Source organism: Enoplosus armatus, chromosome 12, assembly GCF_043641665.1.
Source record: "Enoplosus armatus isolate fEnoArm2 chromosome 12, fEnoArm2.hap1, whole genome shotgun sequence".
In the NCBI taxonomy this organism is placed as follows: domain Eukaryota; kingdom Metazoa; phylum Chordata; class Actinopteri; order Centrarchiformes; family Enoplosidae; genus Enoplosus; species Enoplosus armatus.
Genome location: NC_092191.1, coordinates 578,818 through 597,564, shown reverse-complemented (window position 1 = coordinate 597,564; position 18,747 = coordinate 578,818). Strand labels below are relative to the sequence as shown.

The following is an 18,747-nucleotide window of genomic DNA, read 5'->3' as shown; positions in this document are numbered from 1 at the left end:
GTATTCAGGAGAACAGTCGTCTGGAGGAGGAGCTGAGTGTTGTGAAGCTGAAGCTGACTGAAGCAGAAAGCTCAGTGAACAGACTGCAGAGAGACCTGGACCAGCTGCTGCACGACAAGGTAACGCACAACAAAACACACAACATGCTTTAAACTTCATCAGAGTCTTTAAAGCTGCACTCATCAATATGTTTTATATTAACAACTGATAAAATGTCTCTGAGAAACCACAGAGAATGGTCTCCATGTCTGGAGGTCCTCAGAGCTTTTTAGCATCTTTTAGCTGCTAGTTTTGGTTTTGCGACAGACTTCCTGTCTGGTTCGGTCACAGTTTGAGACGAGCTGCTGAACATAGTGCAGCATTTAGCAGCTAAAGAGCCAGATGTTTCCCTCAGGAGGTGGAGGAGACCAGAAACAGAGCTAACAGAGAGAGAAGACTGGACTTCAGTCACCAGGTGTGAAGGATCATGTTGCTCTAATGAGGAAATAAGCAGCTTTATAAGATGATAATATGTCTGATGTTGTGTTACAGGTTGTTCTGCTGCCTCCAATCAGCAAAAGATCAGTTAATACAGTTTGAACCAGAGTTTTGTGTCTGAAGCACTGAGCACACGTGAACACAGCTACAGTTTTACATACTGGTGCATCCACACACACACACACACACACACACACTTACACTGGACTCTAACCTTAGTCTAAACCTAATTCTAACTGAAGTCCAAAAAAAAGTCCTCATTGTCAGTGCAACGTTAGTCCTCACAAAGATAGAAGAACAAGAACACACACACACACACTCGGTGGTGTAAGGTAACTGGCCTCCTTAGCAGGTAAATTATTGATGAAAGTTTCCTCTGTGACTTCGCTTCATTCTTCGTCTCGTCTCCTTTGGTCCGACTGATGAAGATGACTTTTGATTGACAGATACATTAAACCAATAATGTGTTGTTTTGTTTGATTGACAGTTTGGCAGCTTGGACCCGGCAGGCGCTGGTCTGAGTCACGAGGAGCGATTCTCCGAAATCGTTAAAGATTACGAACTGCAGTGCCGGGTAAGAGACAGAGAGAGTTTGTTTGTTTGTTTGTTTGTTTGTTTGTATTGAGCTCCATTTGAACTCATGTTCACGTTTTTACATGTAAACTTCACTGTGTGTTTGGTTCATGTGTTCAGTCTTCACACATCACATCGTTTTAGAAAACAGAGAAACTCAAATTTAAAGAAGTGAACTTTAATGACATGTTTTCATGTTGTTGGGTTTGGAAAGTTAATTTTGCACAAGTTAAGAGCTAAAAGACCTGAGGTGAGGCTCATTCCAAATATTATAAAACTAAACGTGTATGTTTGACGTTGGAGGCAATAGATTTGACATAATCCACAAGCTTTCAACCACATGTCACAGTCTGTAAATGGACCTTGAGTTAAGAATGTTTGGTCAAAATTATTGTTCAGTAGTCTCAATGAGGTGAACAAGTTTTAATGTCTGTTTTTGTTTGTGCACCTGAACGCCTCGTGTTGGTTCAACAGAAAATCAAGGTGAGAACACCTGAAAACACACGTATCAGTCTGTGATGCTGTTGGAGTTTCCTAAATGTTCTCTTCACAAACATGTTGTTGTCTGTCAGAGTTTAGCTTCAGACAAGCAGCTGAAACATCAGGTCACATGAACACAGTATTAACCCTTTAGAGAACATCTAGAGGAACATTTAGATGGCTGCACTCATTCCTACTGAGAGCCTATAAACACCAAAGACCGAAGGTAACGTTAATGCCATGATAACAGCTGTTTTGTTGTGGCTTCTTGTCTACTTCTCAGTTGCCAGGGAAACAGCAGTGTTGGCGTGTGTGTCTGCATGCAGGTAGATTCATGACTCTGTACAGTATGTAGATGCTGAAAGAGTGTGTGTGTGTGTGTTTTGTGTTCAGGAGCTGCGGGACAGAAATGATGAGCTGAGCTCAGAGTTGGAGCTGCTGAAGAGTCAGAGGAACGACAGGAAGTCCAGACGATCTGCAGGAGACAACACCGCCGCTGATCTGAGCTGGACCCACCAACAACGCTCAGGCAGCGCCGAGTCAGACTCCGGTAAGACACAACAACAACACAACAACAACACAATACATTAAACTGACAGCAGCAGTGCAAGAAGTACTCAGATCCTTTAGTTAGTAAAAGTAGTAATATCACAGTGTACAAATACTACAAGTAAAAGTCCTGCATTCAACATTGTACTTAAGTACAGTACTTGAGTAAATGTACTCAGTTACTTTCCACCATAAAATGATTCAGAATAATTTAATTACAAGACATAAATAACATTTTCATGTTTTTCTTTGAGTTAAAATGTTAGAAATGTTGAAATACTACAGAAACTGGTCAGTGTCTGAGACCAGTATGAGGATGAGATGAAGGCCAAACAGTTACCCAGCAACCAGACAGGAAAGACAGAAGAGCGTGATGGGCAGCGTAAAGACACACACGAGATATTACTGAAGACCTGCAGTTACGTGTCTCTGACAGAGGGTGGAGCTGCAACACAGTGCAGAGCTCTGATTGGCTGTTAGGTCATATAATGAAGCTGACACAGACTGATGTAAAGTCTGTCTGACCAATAGATGAAGAGGAGTATTTTCTCGATGGATCAGTTAATTTCTTGGCCTATAAAATGTAAAAAGAATAGTTTAAAAAAAGGCAGCAAATCCTCACATCAGAGAAACTGACACCAGAGAACAGAGAAGAGTTTGTGCCCCAAAAATGACTGAAACAATGAATCGATTATTAAAATAGTTCTAGTAATGAATAGTTCTGAGTCATTCTGCTCTACCAACTGCAGGTACACAAACAAACAAACAAAATGTGTTAAACATCAAATATCTAATGACAGGAAACAGAAGCCTGTTACCCTCGAAGATGTGCTGATATCATTTATTGCATTCTTCCTTATTGATTTGCTTATATTTGTATATGTTTGTCTTTTGCACTTGTTGTTCTTCTCTGTTAAAGCAGAGTATAATTAGAAGGCGTCTTGCTGTGAATGTTATCTTTTTGTCTTAATGTTTGTTCGTATTTAAGAGAAGAGTTAAGAGTTATGTTAAAATTCAATAAACACATTCTCTGCATTGTTTCAGTATCTGCTGAGCAGGTTTGATCTGTTTAGGTAGACAGAAGGACACACCCACTGCCACACACACACACACACACACACACACACACACACACACACACACACACACACACACACACACACACACACACACACACTCCCAGGTGTCAGATTGAGTCAGTGAGTTTACAGCGTCATCATGTCTCACAGTGAGTCTCTGCCACTTCTTTATGTGACCTCCTGATCGAAGTCCTTTGTTTTACGTTGTTGTAAGAGTGTGACTCTCTGCCTCGCGGTGTGTAACGGTGTGTCGCGGTGTGTAACTGTGTGTAACGGTGTGTCGCGGTGTGTAACTGTGTAACGGTGTGTAACAGTGTGTCGCGGTGTGTCGCGGTGTGTAACTGTGTAACGGTGTGTAACTGTGTGTCGCGGTGTGTAACTGTGGCAGTGTGTCGCAGTGTGTAACTGTATAGCAGTGTGTCGCGGTATGTAACAGTGTGTCGCGGTGTGTAACAGTGTCTTGTGTTTTTTGTTCAGATGAGTCGGACATGAAGCGCAGCTCGTCTCCTCTGGTCAGGAAGAAACTGCAGCCGGCAAATAAAAGTGGTGAGACACACACACACACACACACACACACACACACACACACACACACACACACACACACACACACACTTACATGTTTTTCTCATTGTTCATTTTCGGACTCAAACACAACATGAAGATAACACTGCTGCTCTTTGAAGTTTACAAAAATACAACAAGTTACGTTAATTATTACATTACATATTAAAGTTATGTTACTTACAATTTGCGATGTTGCATCCAGCAATGTGAAGCCATGACACATAGAAATGTGTCTGTATTGACGTTGTTGTGACATTAAACTGTATTTCTGAAAATAAATATAAATACTCCAGCAATTACTGAAAACAGGCTCTGATGTAGAGGCCTTGACGTAGAGGTCCTTGGACCCCCTGAGCCCCGGTTAACCCCCCATCTGTCCCTGTTTCAGCTCTGTGTTCACTGGACAGCGTCTCTGGTCCTGCTGTCAGTATTCAGACTGAACTGGCTCTGGAGCAGCTGAAGCAGAAACACAACCAGGAGCTGCAGCAGCTGCACATCCAGCTCGAAACACAGGTAACACAGATTATAGAGATCAAAGCTTTGATTTGACTTTTTCATGAATACACTCAAATGAAGACCCTCCTCTTCCTCCTCCAGGTGAACTACTACGAACGCAGCCTGGACCTGATGAGACAGAGCATGGAAGTCGAACGTAAAGACATCTCTCAGGCCTTCAAGGTAAAAGTGTATTGATTTAAATCAAAAATACACTGGAACAACAGATTCGTTCAAATGGGCTCGTTTATATAAGATATCAAATAAAACACCATCAAATAACTAATACTTTTCATTTTGATACTTTAAGTTCATTTTGCTGATAATACTTTCAATGCAGGACTTTTACTTGTAATGAGGTATTACTACTTCTTCCACCTCTGGCCAAATGTAAACTGGACACAAACAGATAAATCTGACTGTAACTCTAAATGATTGTTAAATGTTTCATGCTGTCAGGAACATTTTAAGGTGTTTTTGAGTTAGTTTGGTCACATTTCGACTTGTCTGTCTGTCAGCTGGAGATCAGTGAGCTGGAGGAGCAGAAAGCTCAGGTGGAGCAGCAGGTGAAGCAGCTGAAGGAGACTCTGGACACACTGCAGACTCAGGTCCAACATGGAGGAGGAGGGTGGAGTAACGAGCAGGAGCGCAGGTGAGTAACATCCTACAGACCGTCTGACTTGTCAAACAGGTGTCACTGATAACATTAAGGTTTGACACTATGACGATATTGATCATGCCTAATTTAAAGCCCTGGGTTTTGCCTCTCAGGCTAGATAGAGGCTGCCCTACCTTCTAAATGGTGGAGCTTGTTGATGCACACAGCCTGACAGGAAACTCCGCAGACACTATGCAATGACAGTTGGTGTAACAGACTCTTGTACCCAGAGTCCCCTTGTACATGTACATCCTCATTCTGCTAGAACAAGTCAAAATGTTGGTGTAAGAAAAATCTAAAGATGACAACTTTCATCTCAGGTCAGAGCTGAACTCATCAAGATGTACATTAAGATGTTGACTGTAGGTGCTGATTCAACTGAGACTGTAGTGTTTCTGATATTTTGTCCACCCTGCTGAGGCAGCTCCACATCTGGTCTTGGACCCTGTGGATGGTCGATGTAGTTGTGAGCAGCGTGTCAGTGTTTTTGAGCTTGAATGTGTTTTTTCCCAGGATGCAGCGGGAGCGAGCTGAGCTGGAGCAGAACTTTGCCAAAGAGATCAGCAACCTGGTCCAGAAACTGAGTGCTGAGAAGGATCAGCTGGAGGCCGAGCTGAAGCTGAAGATGGACCAGGAAGTGATGCTGGTCAGGTGGGTGGTGACCTCACAGCTGGCTTTGTAGACTTTACCTTACAAAATAAGAGCGCACATGTATCGACGGCACCACAGCCACTATGTGCTGTCAATGAAGAATGTGAAGATTACCCAACATGCACAGGGACGGGTTCAGGTCACATTTACTTCTTTAACCTTGTCACAGTCACACAGCATGTGTACCACTGTGTCGATGAAAACAGGATACCGCCTCGCCTCCCAGACCATCACATTTAGGAGCATCTCTGATCAGGTGACAAAGTTGATGCACCAGCCGACATGTTGTGGTAGTGTTTTAAATTCCAGTGGGTTTGTTCCGGGTTAGTGTCAGGTCTTAAGTAGGAGTACCACAGGTAGATGATTGTGGTGTCAAAGTGTCCGTCGGTCTGTTTCTCTCACCAGGTGTAATATTTATTCTCTCTCTGTAACTTCGTACTTCTGTATATTGAACACTGAGCAGGGAGGAAGCAGAGCAGCAGCTCTCTCAGATGAAGCTGCAGCACGCCGAAGGTCAACGCCGTCTCCTCCACCAGCTCCACTGGGAGCGCCAGCGACTGCAGGAGCAGAGCGGATTCTGGGAGAACCATCTCGTTCAGTCAGAGCAGGAGAAGCTGAGTGAGGAGAGAGCCGGGGAGGAGATCCATCAGCTGAAGGAGCAAGTCTCCAGTTTACAGGAAGTCATAGAGAACTCCCATCTACAGATCAGCCAATCAGAGGCCAGTTTTGAGGAGTTGAGAGAGCGCTGTGGTCAGTTGGAGGACGATCTTAAAGCTTCTCGTGGACGTTGTTCTGAGCTGGAGGCCAGACTGGAGGAGGCCTGCACTCAGCTGGAGGAGAGCATCACCTTCCTGGAGTCTCATGAGGTTTTAAATAAACGCCTCACCTCAGAGAAGAGCTCTGTGGAGGAGGAGCTGCAGCTGGTGAAGACCAGGGAGGAGCAGCTCCTGGTTCAGGTGACCCAACTGAAAGAGGAGCTGGGAAACCTCCAGGCTGCGTCCGACAGCATCCTGCAGGACCGGGAGGTGGTGGCCGATAACTGCAGCCGCCTCTCCAATGCTTTCATCCAGCAGCAGGCGCAGCTGCGAGCCAGAGAGCTGACTGTCAACGCCCTGAGGTCAGAGCTGGAGAGTCTGCAGGAGGCCATGAGGAGCAAAGCAGAGTGTCTCTCCAGACTGACCGCTGAGCTGGACTCGCTGAAGATGGACCGCGACAGGCTGATCCAGGACCTGAAGGACCAGGCCATGGCTGTGGACAACCTGCAGCTGGAGCTGGACGGCGTCTCTGAGGAGCTAGACAGGAGGAGGAGCGCTGAGGAGAGTCTGCAGGAGGCTCTGAAGCAGGAGAAGACCAGGACCTCGCAGCTCCAGTCCAGTCTGGATGAAGAGAGGGAGGAGGTCTGTCGTCTGAGTCAGGAGAATGGGAGCTACACCCGGCTGGCTGACCAGCTCTCCACCCAGATCGTAGAGATGGAGGAGGAGATCTCCACCCTCAGAGACCATCTCAGAGAGCTCAGCTCCCAGCTCAACGGAACTGCAGACCTGGTCCTGGACCTCAGGAGGCAGCTTAACTCCAGGACAAGTGAGGTGGATCGGCTTCGGGCCGAGGTGGAGGACGGCGCTAATCTCTTACGGCAAGCCAAGGCCTCCTCTGAGACGCATCACAGCGACGTTCAGCAGCTGACCAACTGGCTGGAAGCAAAGCACCGAGAGCTGGGCCTGGCCAGACAACAAGTCCTCCAGCTGCAGCAGGTCCTGCAGGACTCCCAGAACCAGCTGAGGATGGCAAAGGAAGACTTTAAACAAGAGAAGAAGAGGACAACGCAGCAGCTGATGGAGCTGGAGAAGTTGGTCCTGGCTCTGGAGGAGGTGATGGACCCAGCCAGTCCACACAGGTTTGTGGAGCGTGAGACTGACTCAGAGATCCAAAACCTGGTCCGAATGATGACTAACCTCCATCTGCCGCCGTGCTTTAAACTCTGAGAATGACTAATTGCATCGATCACCTGACAGACGTTCACTGGTTTCCTCAGGTAGAAACTCTGCCAACGGAATGAACCGCTGATCAGTTTGTCTCCCACAATGCACCGCGGCAGACCGCTCTGTCTGGAATGCTTTAACTCTTCACTTCATCTCTAACCGAATGACAAATGCATGACAGACTGTTCATCACTGCAATAACTCTACGTTTCTGTGCTGCTGTCTGGCATCACTTGTTTTTCTGTTTTCTCTCAGTGTTAAAGTTTAAATTCATTTTAGTACCAACTCAAGATGAACAAAGTCCAGCTTTAAGGCCTCAGTTTGCTTCAAGTGAACTGTAACGTGACAACTAGAAAAGGCAAAACGTTCAGAAGAAAATGTGCAGTTGAAACATTAATTTCAATGTAAGTGAAAGCGCTGAGTGAAGTGTCAGTTCAGGTGAAAGTTAGAAGTTAAGTTAAGAAGTAAGATATATATTTTCTTTTTTTTAGCCCAATGATCACGATTTCTGTTTTTATATTTGTTTAGATGGAGAACGTTGTCAGACAGTCGAGAATCAATGATAAACAGTCTGAGGAGACGATGAGATCTCGACTGCCAGGAAGGGAACATAGATCTGAGTGTCGTCTGCATAGAAATGGATTTCCACAGTTTCAGACACTGTTAGACAATCTTATGAGCTCTTTGTTTGAAGCAGACTGAGACCTTCAGTTAGTTGGAGGAAATCTACACATTCAAATCAACATAATTACTCATTCATTTCAACCATGAAATCAGGTCATTTCATCATATTTCAGAAACCCTTCGCAGAGAATGATTTTAATTCCCGTCGATCACTCAGCTGATTGAAGCTGTTGAGGTCAGTAAGTCTTAGTTTCAGTTTGTTGCTGACTTGTGTTGTTTGTGGGCTGCAGGACTCAGCTGGAGGAGGTTCGATCAGAGAACGGGGCTCTTCTGGAGCGACTTAGCGTCCTTCGGCAGGAAGTCCAGCAGCTGGAGGACGATGTGGCCAAGAAGAGGTGAGAAAACACTTTTTCAGTGAGCACGTCTTTTATTTGTCGGCCTGTTGTGATCTCTGAGCCTTCAGCTTGAGGAACAGGAGGCGTCCAGTTCAGTTCTGGTCCAGTACCTTTTTTGCCATCCTTTTTTATCTACTTGCATTTTCCGATGTTTTTAAAAGAACAGTAGCAGTAAGTCACTCACAGGGAGCAACACCACGTGGCTGAGCAGTACTATTGTACATTCAGATACTTTTCTTTATTGACACAGTCTGAGGGTCAGGGTGCACTGTAACCATTTGGCTGCCCAGGAGCTGTGACGTATCTCCTCGCTCTATTTAAATACACCCCAAAAATGTAAACACATTATGTATATAAAAATTTTATGAAATTTAGCGGCTATGAAAACGTTATCATTTAGGTTCACATTGTGTAAATTGAGCAAGAATACATGTGTCTATAAGCTACAGTCTGTCTGCTGGTTGGATAAAGGAATAAGATCTGCAGCTTTGAAAACGAGTCATTATTTGTTTAAGCCGAATATTTTTTTCATCAGGTGATCAGAAGAGTCTTTGAGGATTCTGGAAATCTCTTCAGAACAGCAGGAAGCGTCTCTTAAAACTGATGTTTAGCTCTGTGTTTAAATGTAGTGAGAGGATCAACATGTGAGTCATAAGCTGAGATACAAAAACCCACCAGACAAGCAAACTATAGCTAAAGATAAAGAATCTTCATCAAAATGTTATGTTTGAATGAAACAGCCATGCCGATGAATCCAGAGATACAGTAAATGAACCTGAGCTCTGCTGCTTCCTGTCAGGAGGAGACTGGAGGAGGTGGAGAAGGAACACGAGAGGAGCAGAGAAGAAGAGGAAAGGCTGCACAGAGAGGTGATGAACCGTCTGTAGGTCTGTCCTGAGGTGAAGACAAAGGGAAAGTGTTCAACGTTCCTCCTCCATGTGTCTGCAGAACTCCAGATATCGCGAGGAGGTTCTGGACCTGAGCAGCAGAAACCTGCAGCTCAGTAACGACAACGCAGAGCTGAGTGCCCGTCTCCGTGGAGATCAGGAGTCGGTCCGGATGCTGCAAGAGCGCCTGGCGATGGTCTCCAAGGAGCAGGAGGACGAGGGAGCTTCGGTGAGCAAAGTGAACTTTTCCTTTCTCTTTCCTCCTCGTCTTTCATCGTGTCTCTCTGACGGTGTTGTGATTTAGATACAAGTTCATGTTCTGCAGATCATAACGTGATTTTGAAGAACGTATTCAAAGAGGGCGTGTTGTTCTGACAAGGATCCAAACATGTTGTCAGAATATGTTTCAGCTGTTGTTGTGGTTTCAGGTGCGGCAGCTGCAGGATGCGGCGCTGCAGCAGCAGAGAGAGAAGCTGCAGCAGCAGGCGGTCTGGACGCACGAGAGACAGCTGCTGGACAGAGAGCTCAGCTCCTACAAGCAGAAGGTTCCTCAAACGGCCATCTTTTATTGGATCCATCTTCTAATTCACCTGGTCGTCACAGGTCTCCAGATGTGGCGCAACGGGGACTTTTAGTTCCTGGTTTAGTTCCTATGGCTCCTTAGGTCCTGGAACTATTTGCTATATGTGTGTGAGCCAAAATAATCTCAACTCAAATTGTTTTCAGAGCTTTAAACTGCATTTCACTGTCTTCATCAGTGGACTGCCACACGTGTCACCACATGACTGTGAGATGTGGTTTGAAGATCCACTAAATGGACCCTGAGTTGAGATTATGGACCATACAGACCCTACGACCTTCAGTCAGCTCACTTTATATGATATGTGTTTCGGTACGTGGGCAGCACAGAGATTTAATGTCCTTTAATTTCCTCAGCTGGGTCGTCTGCCGGAGCTGGAGGCGGAGCTCAGCGGTGTGACCCTGAAGCTGCAGTGGTTGGAGGAGGACAAGGCCAAACTGCTGAGAGAAGCCAACGACCGAAACAACAAGGTCACCACACCACCAAAATAAAAGCACAGGACCTGCTTAGACAGGAAGCGTCTCCTCACCGCTGAGTGTCATTTTGTCTCCATCAGGTGGAGAAGCTGCAGCAGGCGGCGCTCTCTCTGGAGTCGGAGGCCGAGCTGCTGCGCTCTCAGCTCCACGCCGTCAGTCAGGAGAAACTCGGCCACGCCCAGGAAGTGACCGACCAGCAGAGCAAGCTGCAGGACGCTCGGAGCAAGGTCGGTACTGAAGACACAAATCACCAGGAAATCATCATCCTCATCATCCTCCTCCATGTCTTCCACTGTGTGTCGACACAATGATCTAAGATCAGCTTCAATTCATTCATTTAAAGAAACGCATGACGGGAACTTTAGAAACAATCGGTTTCACCAACAGCTCATAATAATAATAATAATGATAATGATATCATCATCCTCGTCATCATCATCATCACTGTGTGTCTGGGGGGGGCTCCTCCCTCTTTAAAATGTCCTCCCCTTCCTGTCTTGTGGTTTTCAGGTGGAGGAGTTGGAGACCAGCTTCGGGAAGCTGATGAGGGAGAAAGAGGAGCTCCGTCAGGCTCTGGAGGAGCAGGAGGAGCAGGCCTCCATCTCTCTGCAGGAGGAGACCCACAAACTGAGAGTCCAGAACCAGGAGCTCCAACACGAGGTACCAGACACCTGAACTTGGTGTAAACATGATCCCAGATATCTGCTCACACAAACGGTGATCTGAGTGATGAAGCTGACTGCTTGGTGTTTCTCAGCTGTCCGAGCTGCAGGTCCAGGGTCTGGAGGTCCAGAAACTGACCCAGGAGCAGCAGGACCTGAAGACCAAACTGAACGAGATGGCAACGGGGAGGACGCAGGCTCAGGACCAGGTCAGGACTACAGCTCACAGAATGACCCGATGATCTGTACTAACCCCTGAAATCAGAGTCTCATGTTCAGACCACGTCACCCTGTCTGCAGGCGGTGCGGGCCGACACGGCGCTCGGTCTGCTTCAGGCGCAGCACGTGAGGCAGCTGCAGGAGCTGCAGGAGCGAGCGGGAGACGGCTGCAGGGAGCAGGTGGAGCTGCTGCGGGCCCGGGTGGTGGAGGAGCAGCGGAGGAGTCAGCAGCTGGAGGAGACGCTGAGGCTTCAGGCACAACAGAGCAGCTCCCAGATCAGCATGAAGCAGGTAAACACGCCAAGGTCAAAGGTCACGGGGCTCTGTGGCTCTCCGCTCTTTGATTTCACATTTTAACTTCCGTCACATGTTGAGCTGGAGGAGGAAGTGCTCTGATCTTTACTTCAGTAGAAGTAGTAATACCACAGTGTTCATACTCTGTCTTGCTTTCAAAACTTTACCAAGTACAAAAGTATTTGCATGAAAATATACTTATATGCACATTATATTGATTATGATTATTGATGAATGTGTTCATCACATCTGGTGGAGCTCATTTTAATGACATATTCATGTTCTGCTGTTACATGTTCTACTTTAATCTTAATAATAGTACATCATCATTTATTAGTTGATAATATTTTGTATTATTAATCTGAATCTGTAACTAAAGCTGTCAGATAAATGTGGAGCAGTGAAAGTATAAAGTAGCAGAAAGTACTACATGTACTTTGTAAATGTACTTGGCTACTTTCCATCTGTGAGGTCAGCGTGAACACTTTGATGTCGGCTCGTACATGTCAGTGTCTGAGTGTGTGTGTGTTGTGTTCAGGATCAGTACGAGAAGGCGATGTCGGCCCTGCAGCAGAGGATGGAGGAGCTGGAGACCAAACTGAAGGCAGTCCGGATGGTCCTGCAGGAGAAAGTCCAGCAGCTCAAAGACCAGGTCAGTCTTCAAACAGGTTCTCACGTACTGTCCACATACTTTTGTCCATCCTCTTCCTCGTCTTGATGTGTTCGTCTCGTCTGCAGCTGGCGAAGAACACAAAGTCCAGCATGTTGCTGAAGGATCTGTACGTGGAGAACTCTCAGCTGATGAAAGCTCTGCAGGTCACCGAGCAGCGGCAGAAAAACGCAGAGAAGAAGAACTTCCTGTTGGAGGAGAAAGTCGGCGCGCTCAACAAACTGCTAAGAGAGATCGTCCCCGCGTCGCTCGCCACGTAGCTGCTGAACCAAACACACCTCAGAACTGTGACGCAACTTCGGCTGCTCTGACATCAGTTTCACTAAAGCAACTTCAACATGGGTGTCCAGGGTGGCTTTAGCCTAGCTTAGCACAAAGACTGGAAGCAGGGGGGAAGTATTAGCCTAGCTCCATCAAAAGAGAAGAAAATCCTCCGTCAAATAACTGCAAAGAAAAGACGTGTGGAGTCAAACAGACGCTACCTGCTCACCGTCTACCTGTCTGAAACACACCGGGCCACTGGATTACCTGCTGAAGTGAGGTCCAGAACGTGTCACATCAAATTAGACAAAGTGACCTCATTACAAACCTGACTTCAGTTTCAGGGTCCTGGTCTGGTTCACGCTGGCTCACTGGTTTACTGGGACCAGAGCCATCGTTAATGTTGTTAGTAACACCTGTACCTGACAAAGTGTTACAGTGTCTGCTGGGAAAAAGGTCACCTGACTCTGTCATGTGAGGATCTGCAGACGTCCAGTGAACAGTCGTTTGAGCTACATCTATATATCTAAAGGCCTCACCCTCTAAATGTTCACAGACCTGGTACCTGTCAGCCAATCAGAGCAGAGAATTAATGTGTGCGTAATTTATATGTGAGGTTACACTTCATGCCGGCAGATGGATGTTGAGATAAAACGATCCAACATGCAGCTTATTGTAGTATTCTGTTAGCTGATGTGACAATTTCTAAATGATGAAATGCAGCATTTCATTAAGAAATGGATAATTCCTCTTTTTATCTGCCGGATGCAGATTTACTTCAAAACTTTCCCTAAAATGTGGCTCAGATTTTTACATTTGTTTGTACAACATTTGTTTCTGGGGCCTTTGTAGTTTCCTGTGCCTTTGCACCGATGATTTCAAAATCCTAACAAGCCTCACTACCAGCAGCATCATGTTGTGATTTCCACCAAACTACATTTAAATTATGGTGAATTCTATTTCGATGGTAGGAAATAATCTCATTGTGAAATAAATAACCAGAGACAGTGACCAGGTGAGACGTTGATGTTAGTTTGACTCACAGGTGTGTCAGTGTGTGGACGTGGCCTGTTAGATGAGTCATCACCAGCCTCACCTGTAACAACATCTATTCAACAGGTGAATGTTTCTGTTCTCCTCCCTGAAGCTGCTTTACAGAAACTGAACTTTTTGTTTAAAACCAGTCTGACCACACACACACTCCTGTGTAAAGCAGGACGGCACTAGTCTGAAGTATTTCAGCCATGAGGGTATTATGTTACTTTGTTTTATACATTTTTATTGTTATTTTTAATGTCAGTGACTTATTTTTGTCAGTCAGTTTTAGTGTCTGCAGGCAGCTGCTGTCCTGATCACATGTTCTGGATCCTGGCTTCTGTCTCGGTCTGTAGTTTCTCCCTCTGAGTGAGACCTCCTGCTCTGATTTACTCTCCTTCCTGTTCAGGTACACAAACCAAATCACACCTGTCTGTGGACCAAAGTGTGGGACAGACGTCCCCTTTCTGTTCTGACCTCCATGTAAGATAATGTAACATAAACCACATTAAATTATCTGTTTTTATCACACGGTGTTGTTGAGCTGAAACTGCTTTTTATTTCAAGCCTTTAAAACAGTCTGTGCCAGCTGATCGGGACGAGTCAGCACTTAGTAGTAGTAGTAGTAGTAGTAGTAGTAGTAGTATTTAATATCTACTATGAAGTGCTCAGTAGTTTCTAAGACTCTGCTCCTTCCAGCCACCCTCTGCCTCCACAGACAGACGATGAAGAAGAACTTGACTTAAAACATTTGGAAAAGAAATCTTTTATTTTTCCATCAGAACATAGTTTCCAAACTGAACGGGAATAAAGACTTTGGAGCTTCTGGAGATTCCAGGCAGAGTTTAAAGTAAAATCAAACATTTTGCCCCATCGATCAGTGATCGGATAAATCCCTCCTCCGACATCAGGACATGACATGCTCCAGGACGCCCTGACGAATCAGCTGCTCACATTTCCACCTAGGCAGGAAGTGCTGTGGACAGAGAGACGGACGTTAAGACGACGACTTCCTGCTGTGCGTCCTGTGTGGCTGAATCAACAGGACACGAAGTGTGACATTTAAAGACTAACATATCTGCATTATTCTTTAATGTTAAATATTGTTTCTACTACAAGTCAAGTCTCATCATACTTGTTTTATAGATTTATATGTTCTATGTTCTTGGACACTTTTGGATTCAGCCTTCGTCTAAAACCGACTTGACAGCAGTAGAAGAAGAAGCAGCTTCCTGTTCTGACCTGACTGTTCTTCTTCAGCAGGATCACGGTTCCATCATCGATCTCAAACTCGCCGTGGTCCTTTAAACACCTCACCTGGAAAACATCATGGTGTCAGCATCATGTGATCAAACTGCTGCTGGAGGTATATGTGTACAAGTACATACAGTATGTTCACAACTATTGACGGAACAATGAGACGAAACCTTGTGTCAGTAGCAGAAGAGAAATAAACAGAATTTTTGGAGCAAAAGAACAAAATGTCGACATCAATGTTAGTGTTTTTTGTTTTTCTTTGCTTTCTATTGGAGAAAAACACTGAACAAAATCGAGCAGAAATACATCAACAACCTTGAACTGTTCTATGATAATATGTGGAGTGATTGTCTCGTGATTCCTGGCAGCTCTATAATTAGTTCCATTGACAAAATGAGGAGTCAGACAGAGTCTGTTACTACATTTCCCATCATTCAAGTTTCCATCACAGATGTTTGGAGGTGAAGCTGCAGCAGGTTTATGAACAGAAGATGACAGAAATATAACAATAATAATAATAATAATAATAATCTGTACTCACTTCGATATAAAGACTCTTTGGAGGCTTCATGTCCTGAGTGATGTCCAGACCCTCCCCGCCCCCCAGAGACCGCATGAAGGAGGCCAGAGACTTTTTATACTGAGTGAACCACTGCACCTGAACACACACACACTCATCATACTATATATTCAGTTTAAAATACACACTGTGCTTTAACATGTACGTATCACCTGCACGCTGTATAAACTGTATATAACTGCCCACTTCTCGTACTTTATACAGTACTAGTACCCATTCAACATCTATTGTATGTTGTTGGCAGTATAAATACACAGTACCCACGAGCAGTGTTGTGCTTGAAGTAATACTGCAGTACTGTCTCAGATGAAGTACATGTGCTGTAACATGACACCATGTACTGTAAGATAGTATGATAGTAAGTATGATGATGTAATGATACTGTTTGTGTGTATTAGTATAGAAAGTATCGTGTATCCTTTGTGTCCAGTAAATATGAGTCAACAGGAAGTGATGTCACACTCACCTCCTCTGCACACATGTGGAAGCGGACGTTAGCGGGCAGCACGCTGCCGTACTCCCAACGCAGAGCTCTGATCCTCAGCAGGCGGTCGTAGCTGACGGGACGACAAGAACCAATCAAACGACAGACTGATGTCACATGACGTACAGGTGAACAGGTGCTTACAGGTAGGCGGTGAGGCAGCGCTGGTTCCTCAGCAGGCAGCAGTGACGCAGTTTAATGGAGGGAATCAACTCGGCTCGACCGTCAGCCTTCGCCTCGTTACTGAAACACACAGACAGGCAGTCAGGAAGACAGACAAGCATAGAGAGAGAGAGACAGAGTGAGACAGGCGGAGAGAGAGTGAGACAGGCAGGCAGACAGACAGACAAGCATAGAGAGAGAGAGAGTGAGACAGGCGGAGAGAGAGAGTGAGACAGGTGGAGAGACAGTGAGAGAGACAGGCAGGCAGACAGACAGACAAGCATAGAGAGAGAGACAGAGTGAGACAGGCGGAGAGAGAGACAGAGTGAGACAGGCGGAGAGAGAGTGACAGAGTGAGACAGGCAGGCAGACAGACAGACAGACAAGCATAGAGAGAGAGACAGAGTGAGACAGGCGGAGAGAGTGAGACAGGCAGGGAGACAGACAGACAAGCATAGGTAGAGAGAGAGAGAGTGAGACAGGTGGAGAGAGTGAGACAGACAGACAGACAAGCATAGAGAGAGAGAGTGAGACAGGCGGAGAGAGAGAGTGAGACAGGTGGAGAGACAGTGAGAGAGACAGGCAGGCAGACAGACAGACAAGCATAGAGAGAGAGACAGAGTGAGACAGGCGGAGAGAGAGACAGAGTGAGACAGGCGGAGAGAGAGTGAGACAGGCAGGCAGACAGACAGACAAGCATAGAGAGAGAGAGACAGAGTGAGAGGCGGAGAGAGAGAGTGAGACAGGTGGAGAGACAGGCAGGCAGACAGACAGACAGACAAGCATAGAGAGAGAGACAGTGTCTGCCTGCCTGTCTCGCTCTCCCTGTCTCACTGTCTCTCTCTCTATGCTTGTCTGAGACAGGCGGAGAGAGAGAGAGAGAGAGAGAGACATAGTGAGACAGGCAGAGAGAGAGAGACAGAGTGAGACAGGGAGAGAGAGACAGGCAGGCAGACAGACAGTAAGCATAGAGAGAGAGAGACAGAGTGAGACAGGCGGAGAGAGAGAGAGACAGAGCGAGACAGGCGGAGAGAGAGAGAGACAGAGTAAGACAGGGAGAGAGACAGGCAGGCTGACAGACAAGCATAGAGAGACAGAGTGAGACAGGCGGAGAGAGAGAGAGTGAGACGGATAGAGAGACAGACAAGCAGAGAGAGCGACAGGCAGGCAGACAGACAGACAAGCAGAGAGAGGGAGAGACAGGCAGGCAGACAAAACAAGCAGAGAGAGGGAGAGACAGACAGATGTCTGAATACTATTCAGCTAATATCAGGTTTAAATATGTTTCTCCGGACTCACACATCAGTCTGGTTCTGTTCATAAAGAGCTTCCATCTCCTGCAGAACCTGCCGGAGTCCGTCCTCCTAAAACCAAGCCAGGAAATCAGACTTCACACAACCAAGATGAACCGGATTCTGCAGAGTCCACTATAACCTGATGCATCAGGTCCTGCCGATCTTTTAATTAAAAAGAGTTTTAAAAGTTGTTCAGCCAAAATTATTTTTGTTAATTCCAAACTCTGCCAGTTTTATCATTGCTGTGAGTTACCGACCAAGTCCATGACCCGACACATGTACCGTAACATTAACAGCAGTTGGATGGTTCGGCACTCTCAGTATATGATCCACCACCGGACAGCGTTAAATGTGGAAGAATATTGCGGTTTTTAGGTTGTTCTGTTTCGCCTTGTTGTGCTCAGTTGTTTCACTGTTATAACGGTTTGGTGTTTTGGGTTTGTGCCGAAACGTGACAGCGTGCCAACGTTTTCTAAATATCCATTTTAAACATTTCTAAGACGTCTGTGTATCTTTTGATCAGCAAGAAAAATGTTCCATTTTTAAACGGAGATCGCCGATTCTGAACAACCGATAATGTTGAAAGTGTACCGGAGGCTTAACGTTAACGTTACTCACGTTAAAAGCGGGCAGCTGTCCGTCGCTCATCCGGTGAAGTTCTCTGATTAACTCGATGGCTTTCTCACAGAACATCCCGACACCGTTAAACACAAACACTAAATAATAAATTTAGTCTTCATTCAACAGTAAAAACTTCCGACTCTCGCTGTGTACGTCAGTTCAGTTTCGCGGCAAAATCAGTGCGTCCTGTTATGATCACGTGAAAAGATGACGTAACGCTCCGGATGCCGCGTTGGGACAAACATCACACCAGCGAAGTGAGCTGCCGCTGCCGAATACAGTTAACGCTTTATTTAGAACAGTCATGCTGTAAAGCCGCTTTATTCCCACCAGACTGAGAGGTAAGGACGTGTGTTTTATTTGTTTTGTTAGCTGTCAGCGGAAACGCGCGGTTTACCGCTGTAACACACGCAGTCCGACTTCCGGTTAGCGAACAGCGCAGCAGCCGGTTAAAAATAAACCCGTCCGACAGCTTTCACTGACAGCAGAGAACCACCAGAGGCTGACACGAAAGTGTCGCCGCCTCTGTGTTCTTATTAAACTGTAGAAAAAGTGGGATATCGTAGTTTATTTGTGTCGCTGTTCGTTGAAGCAGATTAGCTTCGCTGCTAACTCCATCGTTCTGCTCTATGCTGCATTCACGTTACTTGGGAAAGGATTGTGGCTGTGAAATGGTGAATATCTATTTCTGGGACATTTTGTGTTTTGAGTTCAACAAAAATTACTACTCATAATCA

General features: G+C 45.8%; 3 protein-coding genes across 7 annotated transcripts in view; 2 read left to right on the top strand and 1 right to left on the bottom strand.

Moving 5' to 3' along the window:
• ninl (ninein-like) overlaps window positions 1-12,862 on the top strand; it is a 29,023-nt gene extending 16,161 nt beyond the window's left edge. The window contains exons 12-30 of the mRNA XM_070915759.1: window positions 9-119; window positions 965-1,051; window positions 1,924-2,080; window positions 3,636-3,704; window positions 4,114-4,238; window positions 4,323-4,403; window positions 4,739-4,872; window positions 5,392-5,529; window positions 8,423-8,527; window positions 9,327-9,396; window positions 9,476-9,643; window positions 9,843-9,959; window positions 10,351-10,464; window positions 10,551-10,697; window positions 10,981-11,130; window positions 11,228-11,341; window positions 11,433-11,642; window positions 12,184-12,297; window positions 12,384-12,862. Coding sequence (XP_070771860.1) covers window positions 9-119; window positions 965-1,051; window positions 1,924-2,080; window positions 3,636-3,704; window positions 4,114-4,238; window positions 4,323-4,403; window positions 4,739-4,872; window positions 5,392-5,529; window positions 8,423-8,527; window positions 9,327-9,396; window positions 9,476-9,643; window positions 9,843-9,959; window positions 10,351-10,464; window positions 10,551-10,697; window positions 10,981-11,130; window positions 11,228-11,341; window positions 11,433-11,642; window positions 12,184-12,297; window positions 12,384-12,575 — 2,403 coding nt within the window. The 3' untranslated portion in view covers window positions 12,576-12,862. The remainder of the gene's footprint in view (window positions 1-8; window positions 120-964; window positions 1,052-1,923; window positions 2,081-3,635; window positions 3,705-4,113; window positions 4,239-4,322; window positions 4,404-4,738; window positions 4,873-5,391; window positions 5,530-8,422; window positions 8,528-9,326; window positions 9,397-9,475; window positions 9,644-9,842; window positions 9,960-10,350; window positions 10,465-10,550; window positions 10,698-10,980; window positions 11,131-11,227; window positions 11,342-11,432; window positions 11,643-12,183; window positions 12,298-12,383) is intronic.
• Window positions 12,863-14,361: 1,499 nt separating this feature from the next.
• gins1 (GINS complex subunit 1 (Psf1 homolog)) overlaps window positions 14,362-18,747 on the bottom strand; it is a 5,442-nt gene continuing 1,056 nt past the window's right edge. The window contains exons 1-7 of one of the 5 annotated variants that reach the window (XM_070915765.1): window positions 18,008-18,150; window positions 17,394-17,458; window positions 16,077-16,175; window positions 15,915-16,005; window positions 15,410-15,526; window positions 14,854-14,928; window positions 14,362-14,587 (exon numbers count right to left, since the gene is read on the bottom strand). In XM_070915765.1, the coding sequence (XP_070771866.1) occupies window positions 14,519-14,587; window positions 14,854-14,928; window positions 15,410-15,526; window positions 15,915-16,005; window positions 16,077-16,175; window positions 17,394-17,458; window positions 18,008-18,082 (591 nt within the window). In that variant the 5' untranslated portion in view covers window positions 18,083-18,150 and the 3' untranslated portion in view covers window positions 14,362-14,518. Of the gene's footprint in view, window positions 14,588-14,853; window positions 14,929-15,409; window positions 15,527-15,914; window positions 16,006-16,076; window positions 16,176-17,393; window positions 17,459-18,007; window positions 18,151-18,747 lie in introns of those variants that run through there. The other 4 variants (XM_070915767.1, XM_070915768.1, XM_070915766.1 and 1 more) reach the window with 4 other exon arrangements.
• The window catches only part of abhd12 (abhydrolase domain containing 12, lysophospholipase), a 14,199-nt gene continuing 13,755 nt past the window's right edge, over window positions 18,304-18,747 (top strand). The window contains exon 1 of the mRNA XM_070915764.1: window positions 18,304-18,351. The gene's annotated coding sequence lies outside the window, so the exon portion shown is untranslated. The remainder of the gene's footprint in view (window positions 18,352-18,747) is intronic.